The following is a 19,252-nucleotide window of genomic DNA, read 5'->3' on the forward strand; positions in this document are numbered from 1 at the left end:
CCTTGAAGACAGAAACTATCGAACTTTATACACTGCCCTCTGCCTTGTATAATGTGTGATACAACTTTGGTGCTTTATAAATACAGGATGGGGCAAAAGGAGATTTACAGCTGTAAGCGTGTGGAACACAAAGAGTTTATTCTTGTATTATTAATGATGAATTATTGTATTATTTTTCTACACGAACTGTAAACTTACTTTTGCTCCCCTCTATATTTGTTGTATGAAAGTTGTATGAATGATGATGAGGAAGAGCTTTAGGTTCCTTTCATCACCCATGAATTTTAATTACGTAACATTTTCAAAAGTGTTAGTGATCAAGGACTGTAACCTATAGCGATACTCATGTACTGCACTAAGGTGTATGTGCAAGGATGTTCATTGCAACACTTGTAATACCATCAACCCTACATTGATGTATTACCTTTATACTTTAAGAACAAAAAGGGGAAAAGATTTAAATAAAATAAAAATTATTAATGAGCAATGTAACTGCAAAAGGGTAACACTGAGCATTACCCTTATAAGCTGAGTAGGATCAAACCGAAGAACCTTTTGGTTGCAGCAGGGATAAATTCCGGTGCCCACAGTACTCAGCGAACTTGCTGCAGGAGGATAAACCACTGCTTCTGAATGATACTGACAATGTGAAAATTCTATACAGAGAAAAACCTGAATAAAATAAATATATAAAATCAATCATTATTCCCATATTGTATATCTTAAGGTATACAATATTTAAGTGTATCTTAAAAATACTTTACTCAGGACCACATATGTTCTCTTTACATAAAATATGCAGAAATGGCAAATTTCTAGAGACTAGCAGATTTGTGGTTGGCTGAGGTTGGAGGTAAGATTGGGAAGTGGTAGCAAATGGACACAAGGAATCTTCTTGGGGTGATGGGGTGATGAGCTGATTGGATGGTGGTGAGGTTGCACAACTCTAAATTTACTAAACTGCATACTTAAATGAAGATTATGGCATACAATTATACTGTAATAAAGCTATTAAAAAGCAAAAACAAAACATGTTACTCAAAATTCAGATGAATTAAATTGATCTTGATGTTTATCTAATTTTACAATTAGCCAAACACATACAAAGTTTTCAATGAAAATAATGAAATAAAATTTTGCCTCAATTATTCTTTGACATATTTTTAAGGTAAATATTTAGCATTAGTATTAATGAAAACTATGGAGTAACTTTGAATCATTGGTGAAGGAACTTATAAAGATTTAATTATAAAAGTAATAGATTTCAGCCCTGGCTGGTGTAGCTCAGTGGATTGAGCATAGGCCTATGAACCAAAAGGTTGCTGGTTTGATTCCCAGTCAGGGCACATTTCGGGGTTGTGGGCAAGGTCCCCAGTAGGCGGTGCTCGAGAGGCAATCACACATTGATGTTTCTCTCCCTTTCTTTCTCCTTCCCTTCCCCTCTCTCTAAAAATAATAAATAAAATTAAATTTAAAAGCTGGGAGGAATGCAAGTTCAGAGACTTGGGAAAACAGGCTTACATTTACTATGCAATCCAGCATCTAACCTACTTCTAGGTTATTACCCAAGAGAAATAAAAACCTATATTCATATGAAAGTCCATAGGACATGTTTATAGTAGCTTTCTTCATCATGGCCCCAAACTACAAACACCTACAAAGCCCTTCAAAACACCTACAAAACACCTAGTGAATAAACATTTCAAGTTCATTTTGGTAAATAAAAAAAAATAAAGCTGTACTTAAAAAGTTAAATGTGGTATAATTTTATTTGTATGACTTTCTGAAAAAGTCAAAATTATAAAGACATTTAAACAAATCAATGGTTACCAGAGTCTGGGGTGGAAGAAGGAACTGACTGCAAAGGGGCATAAGAAATTTTTAGGGTGATGGAATTGGTCTATGCTTTGACTGTGGTGGTAGTTACATGACTGTGTTTGTCAAACATCAGAAAAGAAGTTAATTTTACTGTATAAAGGTGAATTTTACTGTACATACATTTTACTTCAATAAACCCAATTTTTAAAAATTGTGGGGACATAAGGAGTCTATTGGGTATAAGTCCAATAGAAATCTCACACTGAAGGTTTTAATAAGCAGCTCTTCGTTCCCTCTACCGAAAATCATTACTCAAGTGAGAGAGAAAAATTACTGGGGTTAGAGAGACATTAGGGATTCACAAAAATTTTTTATGTGGAACACTCTGGATTTATACATAAGACTAATTAGGAATGACTGTGACCTACAATGGTCTGTTTATTCTATAAAATGATTTATTATTGGTATCTTTAAATAGCAAGCTATCTTGTGTTTTTACTACAGACTTCCTTTATTAAAAAATGAGCAAAACCTTTTTTTGGAACACAACTGTTATAACAAGAAGGGCACATATCAATAGCACTCTATCTGCAAAGGTGTTTCTGGATTTTTCAAGAAATGTGTGGGCTAGCAGAGAAAAAGTTTGGCTGGAAATAACTGAAGGCAATAAGGACTCAGTATTTATTTTTCCATTAAAAAAAGTATTTGGTGACTTAAAGCTTGCTGGTTTTCTAAAAATTTGGCAAGTCGTTGGTTGTTTCAACAATGATAATAAAGGGGAAGAAGAAATGTAGTAAGAGAAATTAAGTCAGATGTAAGCAATGTTTCTATAATAGCACCAGTGTTTTTGCCACTAATTTCTTAAAAAGATATCAGATATTATCAAAACACATCCAAACATACTAATTAAACAGCACATATCAAAAGAGCCTGCTCTCAATGTTTGCAGAGCAGGGTATTTTTTTAAAAACTCACCTGACAACATCTTGAACAAGTTAGCCAGTTGACTGTTCCCCACAAGCGCCAATACACATCTCTCCAAGATTTTAGCTCTTCAAAAAGACTATTCAAATACTCATGAATGTCCCAAGTCTTATCTCTGGGGAAAAAGTCTCAATTGTCATATTATTTTACAAGCAAGCAATATTAACAATTGATTAGAGCAAATGTTTTTAAATATGTGGCTTATATCCAAGAATTTCCCCCAAATAATGGCTGTGGGATGGACTAAACTGAATGGTAGATAAAATTTCATTTTGGCGTCTATTTATTCTTTTTTTTCCCTATGAATAATAGGAAAAGGTATAGAAGGTTGAATGCCAAATTATTTTGCTAAGCTACATATAGGGTTATAAATTAAATACATATTGAGTAGACTAACATTTGAGACTTCAGCAGATGTTGCTTTAGTCTAATTGTACATATTGTATAATAAGATGTACAGTAATAATTGGTGATTTTGAACATTTCATTAATGTGATCTTTATATTATTCTCAAAAGGCATTTTCAGTAATTGAGTAATAATAGTAATATACAATCCATCTCAGAAATATACATTTTTAAGTTAAGTAAGATAAACTTTAAAAATGGCAAAGGCTTAAAACCCTACTTGCTATAGAATTATGTAACTCAAGTTACCATTTTTTTCCAAGTCCCTTAATCTTTTCAAACTTTTGTTCTTCTTGTCCTTAGTTCAACAAATAACAAAATACTACCATGTTATTACAAATTACACAGGAACTTGTTTTAAGTTAAAGACAATTTAAAAAGTGTTATCAATAGCTGGCCTATTGGAAAATACTTTGAATAAAACAAAAATGGATGTTGAAGTTACTATCAATTTTTTCACATAGTTACCACTGTCATAATATATATAGAATATATAATTGTTATTGCTATCAGAGTGAACATTCTTTTTTTTTTTAAGAGTGGGCATTCTTAAAAGGTGAATCAAGTCTCAAGACAAAAAAGTATAAAATCTCAGGTGCTTACAATAACTAGTAAAGATTGCCTGGTTGTTGTATGTAGAGAAAAATGTAACACTTTAAAGTCAATTGTACTATATTCATATTAGGTTAAATGTTTCTCTGTACTTCTGTTTTAATGTTTTAAATATGAAATCTAACATTTGCATTTTTTAATATAGAAGAAAGAACAAGCACAAAGAAAATTAAGATCATCCATAATACTATGACTCAAAGGTAATACCACAGTAAACATTTTAGTGAACATGCCTCTAGTTTTGTTTTATAATGTGTTTGTTCTTTTCATTTCTTCCCACTAAAAACTTTGTATGTAGGTATATATTCCTTTACAACATTATTTTCAAAGACTGCACATTAAGAATTGATTAGATGTACTTTATACAGATATAGTATTGTATGGATATATTTTAGTTTGTTTAATCATTTGGGTGTTTCCTTTATTTTTTAAAAGATTTTATTTATTTATTTTTAGAGGGGGAAGGGGGGGAGAGGGAGGAGAGAGGGAGGGAGAGAGAGAGAGAGAGAGAGAGAGACATCAATGTGTGGTTGCTTTTCACGTGGCCCCCACTGGGGACTTGGCCTGCAACCCAGGCATGTGCCCTGACTGGGAATTGAACTGGCGACCCTTTGGTTTGTAGCCTGCATTCAATCCATTGAGCTACACCAGCCAGGGTGGGTGTTTCCTTTATTACAAGTATAAACAATATAGCAAAAACTGTCCTTATTAAGTGCTTTCACAAATCCAATACTATCTCTTTGGGTAAATTCCTAGCAGTAGGATATTATCAGAGAATATATAAGAGTGAGGTGTGTCTACAAAGTATCCAGCCATAGAATATTAAAAAATAGAGATATTTATTGAAGAAGATACAAGATACAAGAAACATTGTACATAGGAAAAATGATGTCTTAGCCCCCTTCAAAGTAGGCACCTTGGGACCCCACACAGTTCTCCCAATCGCCATCAGGTACCCTGTCATATTTTCCCAAATCTCAGTGATGGTCTGAAACCTCTTCCCTTTCAAAGGAGATTTTAGTTTTGGGAAAAGCCATAAGTCACAGGATGCCAAATCTGGGCTGGAGGGGGGCCAAGTCACCTGGGTGATTTGATGGTTTGCCAAAAAACTGCATGAGACATGATACATATAAGCATCGGCACGTTGTCGTGACGAAGCTGCCAATCATCAGTTGCCCATAGCCTTCTGAATCATCTGAATAGTTTCTGCAGAGGAATGTTTAAGCTTAATGTAAAATTTGATGCAGATTCATTGCTCTCCTCACTCAGTCATTTTGAATGTGATGGCCCCACAGTACACATGCTCAGTCAATGGTGTCTGCTACCCCCACTGACTAGTACAGTGAAGTCCTCATTGTTCACTCATGTGCATTCCAGTCCACTCTCCTTGGCTGCCAGGTTACATCGATGTGGCGAAAACCAATCTAGTTATATTAACAATGGCTGGACTTTTTCTGGACAGACCTCACATATTTTAAAGTTTTTGCTTTCTTGAGACATACCATTTACAACATTTTCCCTCCAACTCAAAATGAGAACTGGTTTTGAACTTAAAGGGGAATAAAAAAAGAACTATGTATTAATGGAATACTGACAAAATAAGAATAACAACTAGATTGGGGAAATTCCATTTTATTATTATTTTTTAAATTATATTTTACTGACTATGCTATTATAGTTGTCCCAATATTTCCCCCTTTGCCTCCTCCATCCAGGCTCTCACCTCCCACCACACTCATTCAAGCAAACCCCACACCATTGTCCATGTCTGTGGGTCATGCATATATGTTCTTTGGCTACTCTGTTCCCTTGCTGCACTTTACATCCCCATGACTATTCTGAAACTACCAATTTTTTACTTCTTAATCCCTTCACTTTTTTCACCAATCCCCACTGACCCACCTCCCACCCGGCAACTATCAAACTATTCTCTGGATCTATAATTCTGTTTGCTAATTTTGCTTTATAGATTCAATTATTTTTAAGTATATGTTATTGATTATGCTATTATAGTTGTCCCAGTTTTCACCCTTTGCTCCCCTCTGCCTGGCACCCCCCATCACTCCAGGAATCACCTCTTAGTTCATGTCCATGGGCCATGCATATAAGTTCTTTGGCTTTTCCATTTCCTATACTATTCTTAATACCACCTGTCTCTTTTGTACCTACCAATTATTCTTTTTAATCCCTTTACCTTTTCCCCTGTTCTCTCTCATCCTCCTCCCAACTGATAATCCTCCAAATGATCTCTATACCTATGATTTTGTTCCTGTTCTGGTTGTTTGCCTAGTTTTTTTTTTTTTTTTAAAGATTCAGTTGTTGATAGTTGTGAATTTGTTGCCTTTTATTTTATTTTTTAAAGATTTGATTTATTTATTTTTAGAAAGAGGGAGAGAGAGGGAGACAGAGAGGAAGAGAAACATTGATGTGCAAGATATATATCGATCAGTTGCCTCTCACACACTCCCAACTGGGAACCTGGCCCGCAACCAAGGCATGTTTCCAGACTGGGAATTGAGCTGGTTTGCAGGACAGTACTCAATCAACTGAGCCACATCAGCCAGGGCTAAATTTGTTGCTTTTTTAATATTCATAGTTTCGATATCCTTTTTCTTAAATAAGTCCCTTTAATATTTCATATAATAATGCTTTGGTGATGATGAACTCCATTAGTTTTTTTCCCTTGTCTGGAAAGCTCTTTATCTGACCATCAGTTCTAAATGATAGCTTTTCTGGGTAGAGTAACTTTGGTTGTAGGTCCTTACTTTTCATCACCTTGAATATTTCTTGCCAATCCCTTCTAGCCTGACAAGTTTCTTTTGAGAAATCAGCTGACAGTCTTATGGGAATATCTTGTAGGTAACTAACTGTTCTTCTCTTGCTGCTTTTAAAATTCTCTCATTGTCTTTAACCTTTTGCATTTTAATTACGTGTCTTGGTGTGGGCCTCTTTGGGTTCATCTTGTTTGGGACTCTCTGTGCTTTCTGGATTTGTATGTCTATTTCCTTCACCAAGTTAGGAAAGTTTTTTTTGTCATTATGTTTTCAAATAAGTTTTCAATTTCTTGCTCTCTCTTTTCTCTTTCCAGCACCCCCATGATGTGAATGTTGATCTGCTAGAAGTTGTCCCAGAGGCTCATTACACTACCCTCAGTTTTTGGTGGATTGTTTTTCTTCTTGCTGTTCTGATTGGGTGTTTTTTGTTTATTCAAATGCTGATTTGATTCTTGGCTTCATGCACTCTACTGTTGTTCCCCTGGAAATTGTTCTTCATTTCAGTGAATCCTTCAATTCTGTTTTTTCTTAATGCTTTCTACATTCTTTTTAGTGCTGTTGAAGTTCTGTTTGAGTACATCTGCTCTTCCCCTAAGTTCATTGAGCATCTTTATAACCAGTGTTTTGAACTCTGTATCTAGTAGATTGCTTGTCTCCATTTTGTTTAGTTGTTTTTCTGGAGTTTTGTTCTGTTCTTTCATTTGGACCCTGCTTTTTGTCTCTTCATTTGACAGCTTCCCTGTGTTATGTTTCTATGTTTTAGGTAGAGCTATGACTCCCTGGTTTGGTACAGTGGCCTAATGTAGTAGGTGTCACGTAGAGTCCAATGACACAGCCTCCCCAATCACCCAAGCTGGGTGATTGGGGAGGTCACCCACCATGCAGGCTGTACACATCTTCCTCTTGTAGTTAAGCCTTGATTGCTATTGGTAGGTCAATGGGAGGGATTTACCCAGACTGATCAGCTGCAAGGGCTGCCTATGACCAGAGACCACTGACCTCTGACTACTGTGGAGGATCAGCTATGCAGGGCCCAGTCCACATAGCAGGACTTAGTTCAGTAGGGCTCTGGGGCCTGCTGAGTTCTCCCCATGAGTGTGTCACTTATGGAGGTAGTTGAGTAGTAGTGCTCCAATGTGGTCTGTAGCTGTCCACTGAGTGAGCAGGCTCTGGGGCTTCCCCAGAGGTGCAGGCTAAGGTCGGCCATTGCCTGTGTTCTGTCTGGGAACACCTGGCATAAGCTATGAAGTGATCTGCAGGTGGCTGCTACTTATGCTGTGCTTAGAGGTGCCCCAGGCAAGGGCAAACTGTGAATCAAGGCCAGCTGCTGCTAGTGCTAGGCCTGGGGTCACTTAGCAAGAGGTGCGGGGCTTGCTGAGGCCAGATGCTGCTTGTTTGAGAGATTTACAAAAATCTGAAGCATGAGCCAAGACAAGCCACTTGTATACAAAAGCCACTGGAAACAGCTTGGGTGGTTGTGGACTCTGGGTTGGGCAAAAACTCAGGGAATCCCAGGGTGGGGCAAACAGTGTGACCCTGGTTAATGGAGTATCACATAAGGTGCCTGCCTGCCAGCTCTGTGTGGGGGAGGGCTCTGAAAAGGAACAACAGCCTCTGCCAGCACTTCTGTCTAGGAGAAAGCTGTCCTCCAGCTCTTGCCCTGGTTCCAGACACTTTAGTTCCTCCCTGTTCCTCCCTGGATGCCTCTGTTACCTTTCAAGCTGCTGCCCCAGTGTTGGAGCCAAGAGGGAGTGAATCTGAATAAGGCTGTGTATGGGCCATTTAAGAAGAATTGCCTGGGAATCCAGAAGTTTCTGTCTTCCACAGCCTCAATCTCCATTGGTTTTTACAGCCAGAAGTTACGGGGATTTATCTTTCTGGCACTGGAATCCTGGGCTGGGGGCCTGGTGTGGGGCTGGGACCTCTTGTTCCTGAGATATCCCTCCTAATTTGTATCCACCATACATTCATGTGGGACCAGCCCATTCCTTGTCTCCACCCCTCCTACCAATCTCAGTGTGGTTTCTTCCTTAATTCTGTAGTTGTAGGACTTCCATTCAGCTCAATTTCTGGCAGTTCTGAATAATGGTTTTTCTGTAGTTTAGTTGTAATTTTTTTAAAAAGATTTATTTATTTATTTATTTTTAGAGAGGGAAGGGAAGGAGAAAGAGAGAGAGAAACATCAATGTGCGGTTGCTGGGGGCCTTGGCCTGCAACCCAGGCATGTGCCCTGACTGGGAATCAAACCTGCGACCCTTTGGTTTGCAGCCCGAGCTCAATCCACTGAGCTATGCCAGCCAGGGCTGGACAGCTAGTTGTAATTTTTTTGTGGTTATGTGAGGAGGTAAGCCATGTTTACCTAGGCTGCCATCTTAGCTTTCTCTAGAAAATTCAGTTTTAAAGATCATTTTCCCCACCAAAATTCACTTGAAAGTAAACTTGGCTCTCTTGGTTCTCTTGGTTCTCTATTCAATATAACACTTATATAAAATCTGTTAGTGTAAAGAAATAATTTTATTGGTATTGATCAGAATATCTTTCGAGATAAATGCATGACCATTTTTACTCTTTGAAAACTTAAAAGTTTACTGATATTTACCCTCTTAATAAAACATAGCCTTTAAAACAACTTTGTTTTGAAAGTAGCATCTTTCTAAATCAAAACTGGATCACATGCAGAAAATACATCCTATTGTGTATAGGAATAGTTATGCTTCTATAAATACACTAGTAATTTATATTTGAAAAGCTGTATTTTTTTTCACTATACCTTATGTGAATGTACACAATATTTCCATGTTGATCCACATTGATTTTTCCAGGAATGCAAGGAATTCTTCTTTCTGTTTCTTTAGTTAAAAGTTTCTTACACAAACAGCACCTACAACAAAAAGAGATTTAAAAATACAAGAAAAAAATTTTAATGTAGTAAAATTAAAAAATTTAGCTGCATCATATAGTCTACCAAAGAAAAACATATTACCATACCTGTACAATGTTGCTGCATTATTCCGAGAATCTGGATTCAAGTATTCAGGATCAAATAGTCTTTCAATCTTCTTACAAAACAGTTTACTATTAACAACAAATGACCAACAAATTAATTTCCCACATATACTTTACTAAAGTTACTCAATAGCAATGAAAACAAATGCTGATCTATCTGCACATATAGAAAATAAGATTAATAAATCCTTAGATTTATTAATTCTCTTTGGGAATGTATAATACAGTTTTAGTGTTCTAAGTAAATAAACCTCCTAATGGCAACTGCTTGATCAAGAATCTATTTTCACAAGAAAAATAAGACTGAAATATTACCTCTCTTTTAGTCCTTTGTAAATGGAATGTTCAAGATTGAAGATTTTGGAAATTTAACAATTCTGGGTCTACCAAATAACTCAGGACGTGATGTTTAGCAACTTAATCTCTCTTAACCTTGTTTTGTCATTCATGAAATGGTGTTAATAATTCCAAATTCATAAGTTTTTAGGAGGGTTAAATGAGATAATTAAAAAAAATACCAAAGCATTAAGTATTCAATGAGTATTAATACTTTATTTTCATGCATAAAATGACTAAACTTCAAATCTTCTAATTAATTCTAATTAAACTAATTGTCATTAATTCCAAGTGTACTATTCTGTCTCTATTTTCTCTCACAAAACATCTGCTATTAAAGGCCAGATCCAGATTTAGGGCCCTAGTCCCATTTTTAAGTATTTGGCTCTTGGATAATTCCCCTGTCTCATTTCCCTTAAGGACAAAACTCTTGGATCATCCCCTACATGATCAGTTTCTCCTACTCTCATGAATCGCCCTGGTCAGCAAATAAACATAATCTAATATTTATCACCTTAAAAAAATCCTTTATTGAGCCTACCTATCCCTAATAGCTACTACTAAATTTTTCAGCAATTGTTCAGAGCAAAACATCTGGAAAAAAGTCAACTAAATCCAACTAGTCACATTCTGTCCTCATCTCACTCTGTATGGTGGCAGCATTCTACTAATTTGATCACTTAATCACTTCTTCCTGTTTGAAAACCTCTTTCCTACACCCCACCGGTCCCTCCTCTTCAGACCCCTCACTGGTAACACTTCTCTGTTGAACCTCTAAATTTTGGATAGTCTTCACCAATACTCTTGCTAACGATTATAAAATTAAACAACTAAAAATAGATTTGCAACAGCACCCAAAAATTAAATGCCCAAGAATAAATTTAATAAGAAGTGAAAAATATCTCTCCACTGAAAATCATAAAACATTGCTAAAATAAATGAAGGGTTATACCATGTTCATGGACTGAATGACTCAATATTATTAAGATATCCAATTTTCACAAATCTACAGGCTCAATATTAACCCTAAATTATTCTGGCAGTTGTGTATGTGTGTGCACAAGAGAAAGAAAAATGGGTAGGCTAATTATAAAATTTACATGGAAATGCAAGAGATCTAAAACAGCTAAGACAGCAGTCTTGAAGAAGGAAAAAGCTGGAGAATTTAGACACCAAAAAATATTATAAAGCTACCACAACTAAGACAGTGTGATACTGATAAAAAATATCAACAAAGAAACCAACGGAACAAAATGGAGAACTCAGAAACAGGGACTTCCCACCAAGATAGAAGTATAGGTAGACACACTGTGACTCCTCACACAACCAAAAGGACAACAAATTTAAAAACAAACAAACAAACAAACAAACAAACAGAACTGACAGAAAACTGAACTGTATGAAAGTCTGACAACCAAGGAGTTAAAGAAGAAACATCCATCCAGACCAGTAAGAACAAAGATGGGCAGCTGGGCAGAGAGGACTTGAGGAAAGGTGGCAGCTGGCAGACCAGGGAGGTGGAAGCTCACGGACCAGGTGGTCCCACATTTGCATGCAGATAAACTGGGAGGAACAACTGGGGAGCAAGGTAGACCATGCAACCCAGGGTTCCAGAGCAGGGAAATAAAGCCTGGAAACCTAACTGAAAAAACCTGTGGGGGTTGAGGCAGCAGGAGAAACTCCCAACCTCACAGGAAAGTTCATTGGAGAGACCCACAGGGTCCTAGAATGAACACAAACCCACCCATTTGGGAGTCAGCACCAGAAGGGCCCACTTTGCTTGTGGGTAGTGGGAGAAGTTGACTGAAAGCCACAAAAGAACGGAACAAGTGGCATTGTTCCCTCTTGGACTGTCCGCCACATACAGTGATACAACACAGCGACAGGGGTTGCCCAGCCCTGGGGAATACCTAAAGCTCCACCCCTTACTAAATAACAGGTTCTCAGAGACCAAAAACAAAAAACAAACAAAAAACCCCCAATAACAACAAAAATGGCCAAAATAAAAGGACAGGTCAAAGCTCCAGAAAAGATACAACTAAGTGATGAAGAGACAGCCAACCTATCAGATGCGGAGTTGAAAACAATGGTTTTCAGGATGCTCACAGAATTGGTTGAGTATGGTCACAAAACAGAGGAAAAAGTGAAGGCTATGAAAAGTGAAATAAAGGAAAATGTACAGGGAACCAACAGTGACTAGAAGGAAACTGGGACTCAAATCAACAGTTTGCACCAGAAGGAAGAAATAAATAGTCAACCAGAACAGAATGAAGAAACAAGAATTCAAAAAAATGAGGAGAGGCTTAGGAACCTCCAGGACAACTTTAAACCTTCCATCATCCGAATCATCAGGGTGCCAGAAGAAGAGGAAGAAATCAAAAACTTTTCTTTAAGATTTTATTTATTTATTTTTAGAGAGGGGAAGGGAGGAGAAAGAGAGAGGAACATCAATGTGTGGTTGCCTCTCATGTGCCCCCACACTGGGGACCTAGCCTGCAACCCAGGAATGTGGCCTGACTAGGAAAAGAACCAGCAACACTTTGGTCTTCAGGCCTGCACTCAATCCACCAAGCCACATCAGCCAGAAGAAATTGAAACTCAATTAAAAAAATAATGAAGGAGAACTTCCCTAATCTGGCAAAGGCAATACACTTCCAGGAAGTCCAGAAAGCTCAGAGTCCCAAACAAGTTGCACCCAAGGAGGAACACACCAAGGCACACCATAATTACATTACCCAAGATTAAAGATAAGGAGAGGATCTTAAAAGCAGCAAGAGAAAAGGAGACAGTTAACTACAAAGAAGTTCCCATTAGACAATCAGGTGATTTCTCAAAAGAAACCTTGCAGACAAGAAGGGGCTGGAAAGAAGTATTCCAAGTCATGAAAGGCAAGGACCTACATCCAAGATTACTCTATCCAGCCAAGCTATCACTTAGAAGGAAGGGTAGATAAAGTGCTTCTCTGATAAGGTCAAGTTAAAGGAGTTCATCATCACCAAGTCCTTATTATATGAAATATTAAAGGGACTTATCTAAGAACAAGAAGATCCAAACTATGAACAGTGAAATGACAACAAACTCACAACTATCAACAACTGAACCTAAAACAAAAAACTAAGCACACAACTAGAACAGGAACAGAATCCCAGAAATGGAGATCACATAAGGGTTATCAGCAGGGGAGGGAGAGAAGGGGGAAAAAGTTACAGGGAATAAGTAGCATAGATGGTAGGTAGAAAATAGGGGGAGGTTAAGAATAGTATAAGAAATGTAGAAGCCAAAGAACTTATATGTACAACCCATGGACATGAACTAAGGCAGGGGGATGGGGTGGGAATGTGGGTGGGAGGGGGTGTGCAGGGCAGAGAGAAATAAAGGGGGGAGAGTGGGACAACTGTAATAGCATAATCAATAAAATATATTTTAAAAAAGAAAAAATAAATATAATTCATTAAAAAATAAAAAGAAAAATCTCACATATATATTCACCTGCAATTCTGTGGAGTTAGGAGGGTTTGCTAGGAAATCTCATCCCATCCCACGTTTTCAAACCTCATCTACTCTTAAATTTCTATTTTATGCCCTGACATCTTACCTGAACTTCAGACTTGTATATTAAACTATCTACCTATCATCCTACCAGATGTTTAAAAGTACATTAAATATATTAAATAATTTTAACATGATCCAAACCCAACTCTTGATTCCCCTCACCTCAATCTTTCCACTCTTTGTAAATGACATTAACCATCCGCTTAGTTGCTCAACCTGAAAACCCAGTAATTACCCTAGCATATTCTCTCTTCCTACACCATTACATTTGAAACACCTGTCAACTCCTTCTTTTTTAAAATTATATTTTATTTATTATGCTATTACAGGTGTCCTGATTTTTGCCCTTTTGCCCCTACTCTACCCTGTACCCCCTACTCCCTCAGGCAATTCCCCCCCACCTATTGCTCATGTCCATGGGTCAGGTGTGTAAGTTCTTTGGCTACTGTATTTCCTACATTGTACTTTGCATCTCTGTGGCTATTCTGTAACTACCTATTTGTACTTTCTAATCGCCTCACCTCTTTACCTATTCTCTCCCCTGCCCACTCCCATCTGGCAATCTTCTGGTAACTAACTCATTTTCTCTTGCTTTTAAGAGCCTCTCTTTATCTTTAACCTTTGGCCTTTTAATAACATGTCTTGGAGTGGGCCTCTTTGCATCCAGCATGTTTGGGGCTCTCTGTGCTTCCTGGACTTGCACATCTATTTCCTTCATCAAATTAGGGAAGTCTTCTTTCACTATTTTTTTCAGATAGATTTCCAGTTTGTTGCTTTTTCTCTTCTCCTTTGGGTACCCCATGAGGCGAATATTGGACCTCTTGAAATTGTCCCAGAGGCTGTTTATACTATCCTCATTTTTTGCATTCTTTTTTCTTCTTGTTGTTCTCGTTGGTTGTTTTTTGCTTCCTTATGTTCCAAATCACTGATTAGATTCTCAGCTTCATCCATTCCACTGTTGTTTCCCCATAAATTGTTCTTTATTTCAATTAATGTATCCTTCATTTCTGACTGGATCCTTTTTATGTTGTTGAGGTCCTTACTATGTTCCTTGAACATCCTCATAGCCAGTGTTTTGAGCTCTGTGTCTGATAAATTGCTTATCTCCATTTCTTTTAGCTCTTTTTCTGGAGTTTTGATCTGATTTTTCATTTGGGCATGTTTCTTTGTCTCCTCATTTTGACAGCCTCCCTTGTTTGTTTCTATATATTAGCTAGAGTTGCTTTGACTCTGTATCTTGGTAGTGTGGCCTAATGTAGGGGGTGTCCTTGTATGGTCCAGCGGCACAGCCTCCCATATCACCAAGCTGGGTACTTGAGGCACACCCTTTGTATGGGCTGAATACACCCTCCTCTTGTAGTTGAGCTTTGGTTGCTGTTGGTGGATCAATGGGAGGGATTTACCCAGCCCAGTCTGCTACATGGAATGGCTGTGACCACTGACCACCAACCTCTGCCTTCCATGGAGGATCAGCTATGCAGGGGCAGGATGGTGGTGCTCCAACTTGGTCTGTAGCTATCCACTGGGTGTGCTGGCCTTGAGGTTCCCCAAGTGGTGGAAGCCATGGTAAGCCCCCACCTGTGTTTTGTACAGGGCCACCCTGCCTGAACTATAAAGCAATCTGAGATGGTTGCTACTTGTGCTGGGCTTGGAGATTCCCAGGCGAAGCCAAGCTGTGACTCTAATCTTGCTGCCCTAGGGCTCACTAAAGCCAGGTGTTTTTTGTTTGATTGGATTTAGGAGCCAAGACAAGACTTTCCTATGGAAAAGCAGCTTGGGTGGGCCAGTAAATTGGGTGGGGTAGATCCTCTGTGGATCTCCAAGGTGGGTCATACAGTGTTAGCCAGGATTATGGAGTTGCAGATATGGCACCCAGGGGGTGGGGTGTGGGGTGGGGTGGAGGGAGCTCAGCAAAGGGACAATAGCCTCTGCTTGCCCTGATGACAGACACTTCAGTCTCTCCTTGTATACCAGTGGTGCCCTTCCAGTTGCCAACTTGGTGCTAGAACTCAGGGGGAGCGAGTCTGAGTGGGTGAGTCCGTGTGTGGGGTCCCCAAGAGGAACTGCTTAGAGCTCTAGCAGCCTCCTCCACTTACTCAATTCCCACTGGTTTTCGCAGCCAGATGTTGTGGGACTTATCTTCCTGGCACTGGAATCCTGGGCTGAGGGGCCTGATGTGGGTGTGGCACTCCTTGTTCCTGAGACATCCCTACAGAATTTTTATCCATGTGGGTGCAGTGCCAGCCCATTCTGCATCTGCACCCCTCCTACCAGTCTGGATGGATATGGTTTCTTCAATTCCATAGTTGTCAGAATTCCATTTAACTGAATTTCTGACATTCCTGAGTGATAGTTGTTCCATGTTTTAGTTGTAATTTTGATGTGGTTGTACATACGAGGAGGTGAGCCATATCTGTCTATGTCACCATCTTGAATGGACTGTCAACTCTTTACAATAACTTACTGTGAATCTTTCTACTTCTTTCCAGCTCCACTGCTTCTACTCTAGTCCGTTGTAACCCTTTTGTCTCTCACCAGACTACTGCCTGAGCTTCCAAATAGGTCTCTTTGTTTCCTACTTCCTTGTAATCTATTTCCAGATAGCAACCAAGACGATTTTCTTTCTTTTTTCTTTTTTAGATTTGCTTATTTTTAGAGAGAGGGGAAAGGAGGGAGAAAGAGAGGGAAAGAAACATCAATTGGTTGCTTCTCATATGTGCCCAGACCAGGGACCTGCTAACCAGGCATGTGCCCTGACTGGGGATTGAACTGGTGACCTTACACTTTGCAGAATGACACCCAACCAGGGCACACAAATCAGGGCCAAAATGATTTCTTAACAAATCAGATCATGCTATTCCTCTGCTTACATTCATACTTAGAAGAAAGTATATACTCCTTACTATGACCTAAACAGCACCTAAGTGATATGACCACTGCTGACCCCACCTCATACCACTCTTCTCCTTTATACTAAGGCCTTTCTTAATATTTTTTCATATAATTCACTGCCATAATAAACTTGTAGGTATATTATACAAAATAACTAATTTCATTACTAATTTTTACCTTGAGCAATTGGCTCTGGATAAATTTTACTTCATTTATAATAAAATGGAAATCTATTTCTAAATATAATCTAAAACAATATTTTGCTAAAATGAAAGAAATATTTCTTCTAATAGAAACACTAGATTTAAAAATAAAAATTACCTCCTAAATTTATCTTTCTTGTCCTTTAAATCATCAACCTCATTGTGTGTGAACACATCAGCTATACGTGTAAGAAGATTTGCATTAATACAGTTCATGTTGCATGGAGTAGCTACTATGGCATTCATATTTTTGTGGCAATACTGAATACATTGTTCAACCTAAAAAACACAGAATAGAAAATGAATGATGAAAATAGTAGCATTTAGGATAATGTCATATCAGTACCTTTCAAAGATAAAATTCATTAAAAGCTTTATACTTGTATTGCTAGGTCCCGCCTGGTTTTGCCTATTTGGGTTATCTACACTGTTCCAAAGTGTTCCAGTGGGCCAAATTTGTACAAACATATATACATAGCTAGAAAAATAATTTTCAACCTTCTTAAAGATGCAATGAGCATCTCTCATGGTTTTGGCAGGTATAAATCTTAGTCCACCAACTCAAATGTACAGGATATCTGACTCCCTATCACTAGACATAGTTACAATTTTAAGTTTCCATTTCTCTGAAGTAGCACAAAACATATTATCGGTGACTTCAGGGTTTTCTCAGTCCTATTATGCTGGTCTCTGACTTTCCTTCCCTTTCTCCAACCTGAGGGTACATTTATTTACTTTTTGAGGTGGGTTTGGATTCTGGGGAAAACTAGCATTCTCTAAACATGTATTCTTCAAAATATTTTGCTTATGGGACTAAGGGTTAGAAATAATACAGGGAACTAGTAAAACCCCAACTATCAAAGAAACAAATTTCATATCCATTAACATAGCAAAGGAGTATTCTGCTCTCTGTAGTTTTAGTAGGGACCAAAAGCAAGTATTATTCAGAGTAAAACCATAAAAACATAAAAAATTTGAATAAGTTCATTAAATAAAGAAAAAAACAAATTTTAATGTTAAAGCTTGATATGTATATGTATATATTGTACTTTCATGTTTAATCAACTACTTTTAAACAACAGACATGAGCATCTCATTTATACATACAAAATTATATTGTTTAATAGTTGGGTATTTGTTCTTAATTCACTCAACTATAAGTGAAAGACAAATTAGCATTAAGAAATTACTTAAATAGTGAAACAAATATATTCCAATTAATTTTCATTTAATTTGGTTTTAGAGCAAACTCTCTTTTAGGGTAAAGTTAATTTTGTTTAGTTTCATCTAATACAAAAGAGAGCTACTTCATGAGGATAAATTGCTTTCCTTATAGGCATCATATACAAATTATATATCATGGTCTCGACTCCTTTCACAACAGACCTAAATATCTTCAAACATGAGCAGTTCATTCTAATGGAATCACACTCTTGCATTAACAATTACTTCAGAAAGATGCCTTAGAATTTTCTAACACTTGAAGAGAAAATCAAGTTAAATGTTAAATCAAGCATAGGTGAACAGAAGAACTTAGATCTTTTATTAATACTTACCAATGTGGGTGGGCTGGGATGGGAGTAAAAGGCAGAAAACTCTAATTGAACAATTAGAATAAAAAAATAAATAAAAATAAAAAACATCCAAAAAAATACTTACCAATGAATCCATTTTCAAAAACTCTGAAGAAATAAGAATTGAAATGGCATTTCCTGGCTCTAAAAAAAAAAAATTAAATTGTCCTTTTGATTTGTACTCTAATGTCCTTAGAACAGGCTCCTTTTCATATGAAAAGAAGATGATACTTTAATAAGACCAATTTAAGATAAACTTACTATGACTTACATATATCAAAGAAACAAAATTCAATGTTCAAACTTAGGGTACAGAGAAAATGCACAGTAAATATTCCTGGAATTAGAGTCACATCAAGTGAAAGGACTCCAGCTAAAGATAAGAAATAGGCAAATTCTCCTTAACTAAACCAGGGAAGAAGATAATTAAAATTGAGAATACGTCACACAAAAATCAGTGAGAAAACTTTTTAAATGATTTAAGGAGAGCCCTTGTTATGAATTATTTCAAAAGCAGTTTACTGCTTGTTATGAACAAATTCTTAGTGAAAATAATTCTGAAAGATAATATAAAATTTACTTCTGAAGAAGTGCTAAAGTTACTTCCCGCAGGCAGATGGAGTGAGCCTTCAGAGGCACAACCAGGGAAAGGGGTGAGCCAGGTAATGCTACTGTTTTAGTCAACCTAAGTCATCTCCTATGAGGTATATTTAAGGGGGAAAAAAAAACCCTGACTTTTACTGTGATAGTACTAAGACAATTCACCTAAAGAATAATAGAATGATTAAAATAAGTAATCCAATCTTTCCTTAAATAACAATTCTAGATTGAAGATTCTCAAACAGAAAAAGTTCCTCAGGAAATTGTAATGTGATCCATTCTAGATAAGCAATGTGTGGATTTTCAGAAATTTAATTAAGCATTTTGGTAGTCATTAGGTTAGAATAAACATTGCTTTTTATAAAAGTTTACATTTCTATTCACTAGTTTAAAGTCAAGGATTACAGTGACTAGTTTTGATCCACTTTTTTTACCTTTGCTATACATATAAATTTGCTGGATCAAACAATAGTTTTTTTCTCTCTACATATTTTG

At 37.3% G+C, this 19,252-nt stretch overlaps 1 protein-coding gene across 3 annotated transcripts in view; it reads right to left on the bottom strand.

Annotated features, from left to right (window-relative positions):
• SANBR (SANT and BTB domain regulator of CSR) overlaps nucleotides 1-19,252 on the bottom strand; it is a 61,636-nt gene that overhangs the window by 26,627 nt on the left and 15,757 nt on the right. For all 3 annotated transcript variants that reach the window (XM_045828658.1, XM_045828659.1, XM_045828660.1), the window contains 6 exons: nucleotides 18,243-18,301; nucleotides 16,702-16,862; nucleotides 9,583-9,669; nucleotides 9,365-9,475; nucleotides 2,794-2,917; nucleotides 520-672 (listed from right to left, as the gene is read on the bottom strand). In XM_045828658.1, coding sequence (XP_045684614.1) covers nucleotides 520-672; nucleotides 2,794-2,917; nucleotides 9,365-9,475; nucleotides 9,583-9,669; nucleotides 16,702-16,862; nucleotides 18,243-18,301 — 695 coding nt within the window. The remainder of the gene's footprint in view (nucleotides 1-519; nucleotides 673-2,793; nucleotides 2,918-9,364; nucleotides 9,476-9,582; nucleotides 9,670-16,701; nucleotides 16,863-18,242; nucleotides 18,302-19,252) is intronic.

Source organism: Phyllostomus hastatus, unplaced genomic scaffold (assembly GCF_019186645.2).
Source record: "Phyllostomus hastatus isolate PE091 unplaced genomic scaffold, TTU_PhHast_1.1 phas_scaffold_78, whole genome shotgun sequence".
Classification (NCBI taxonomy): domain Eukaryota; kingdom Metazoa; phylum Chordata; class Mammalia; order Chiroptera; family Phyllostomidae; genus Phyllostomus; species Phyllostomus hastatus.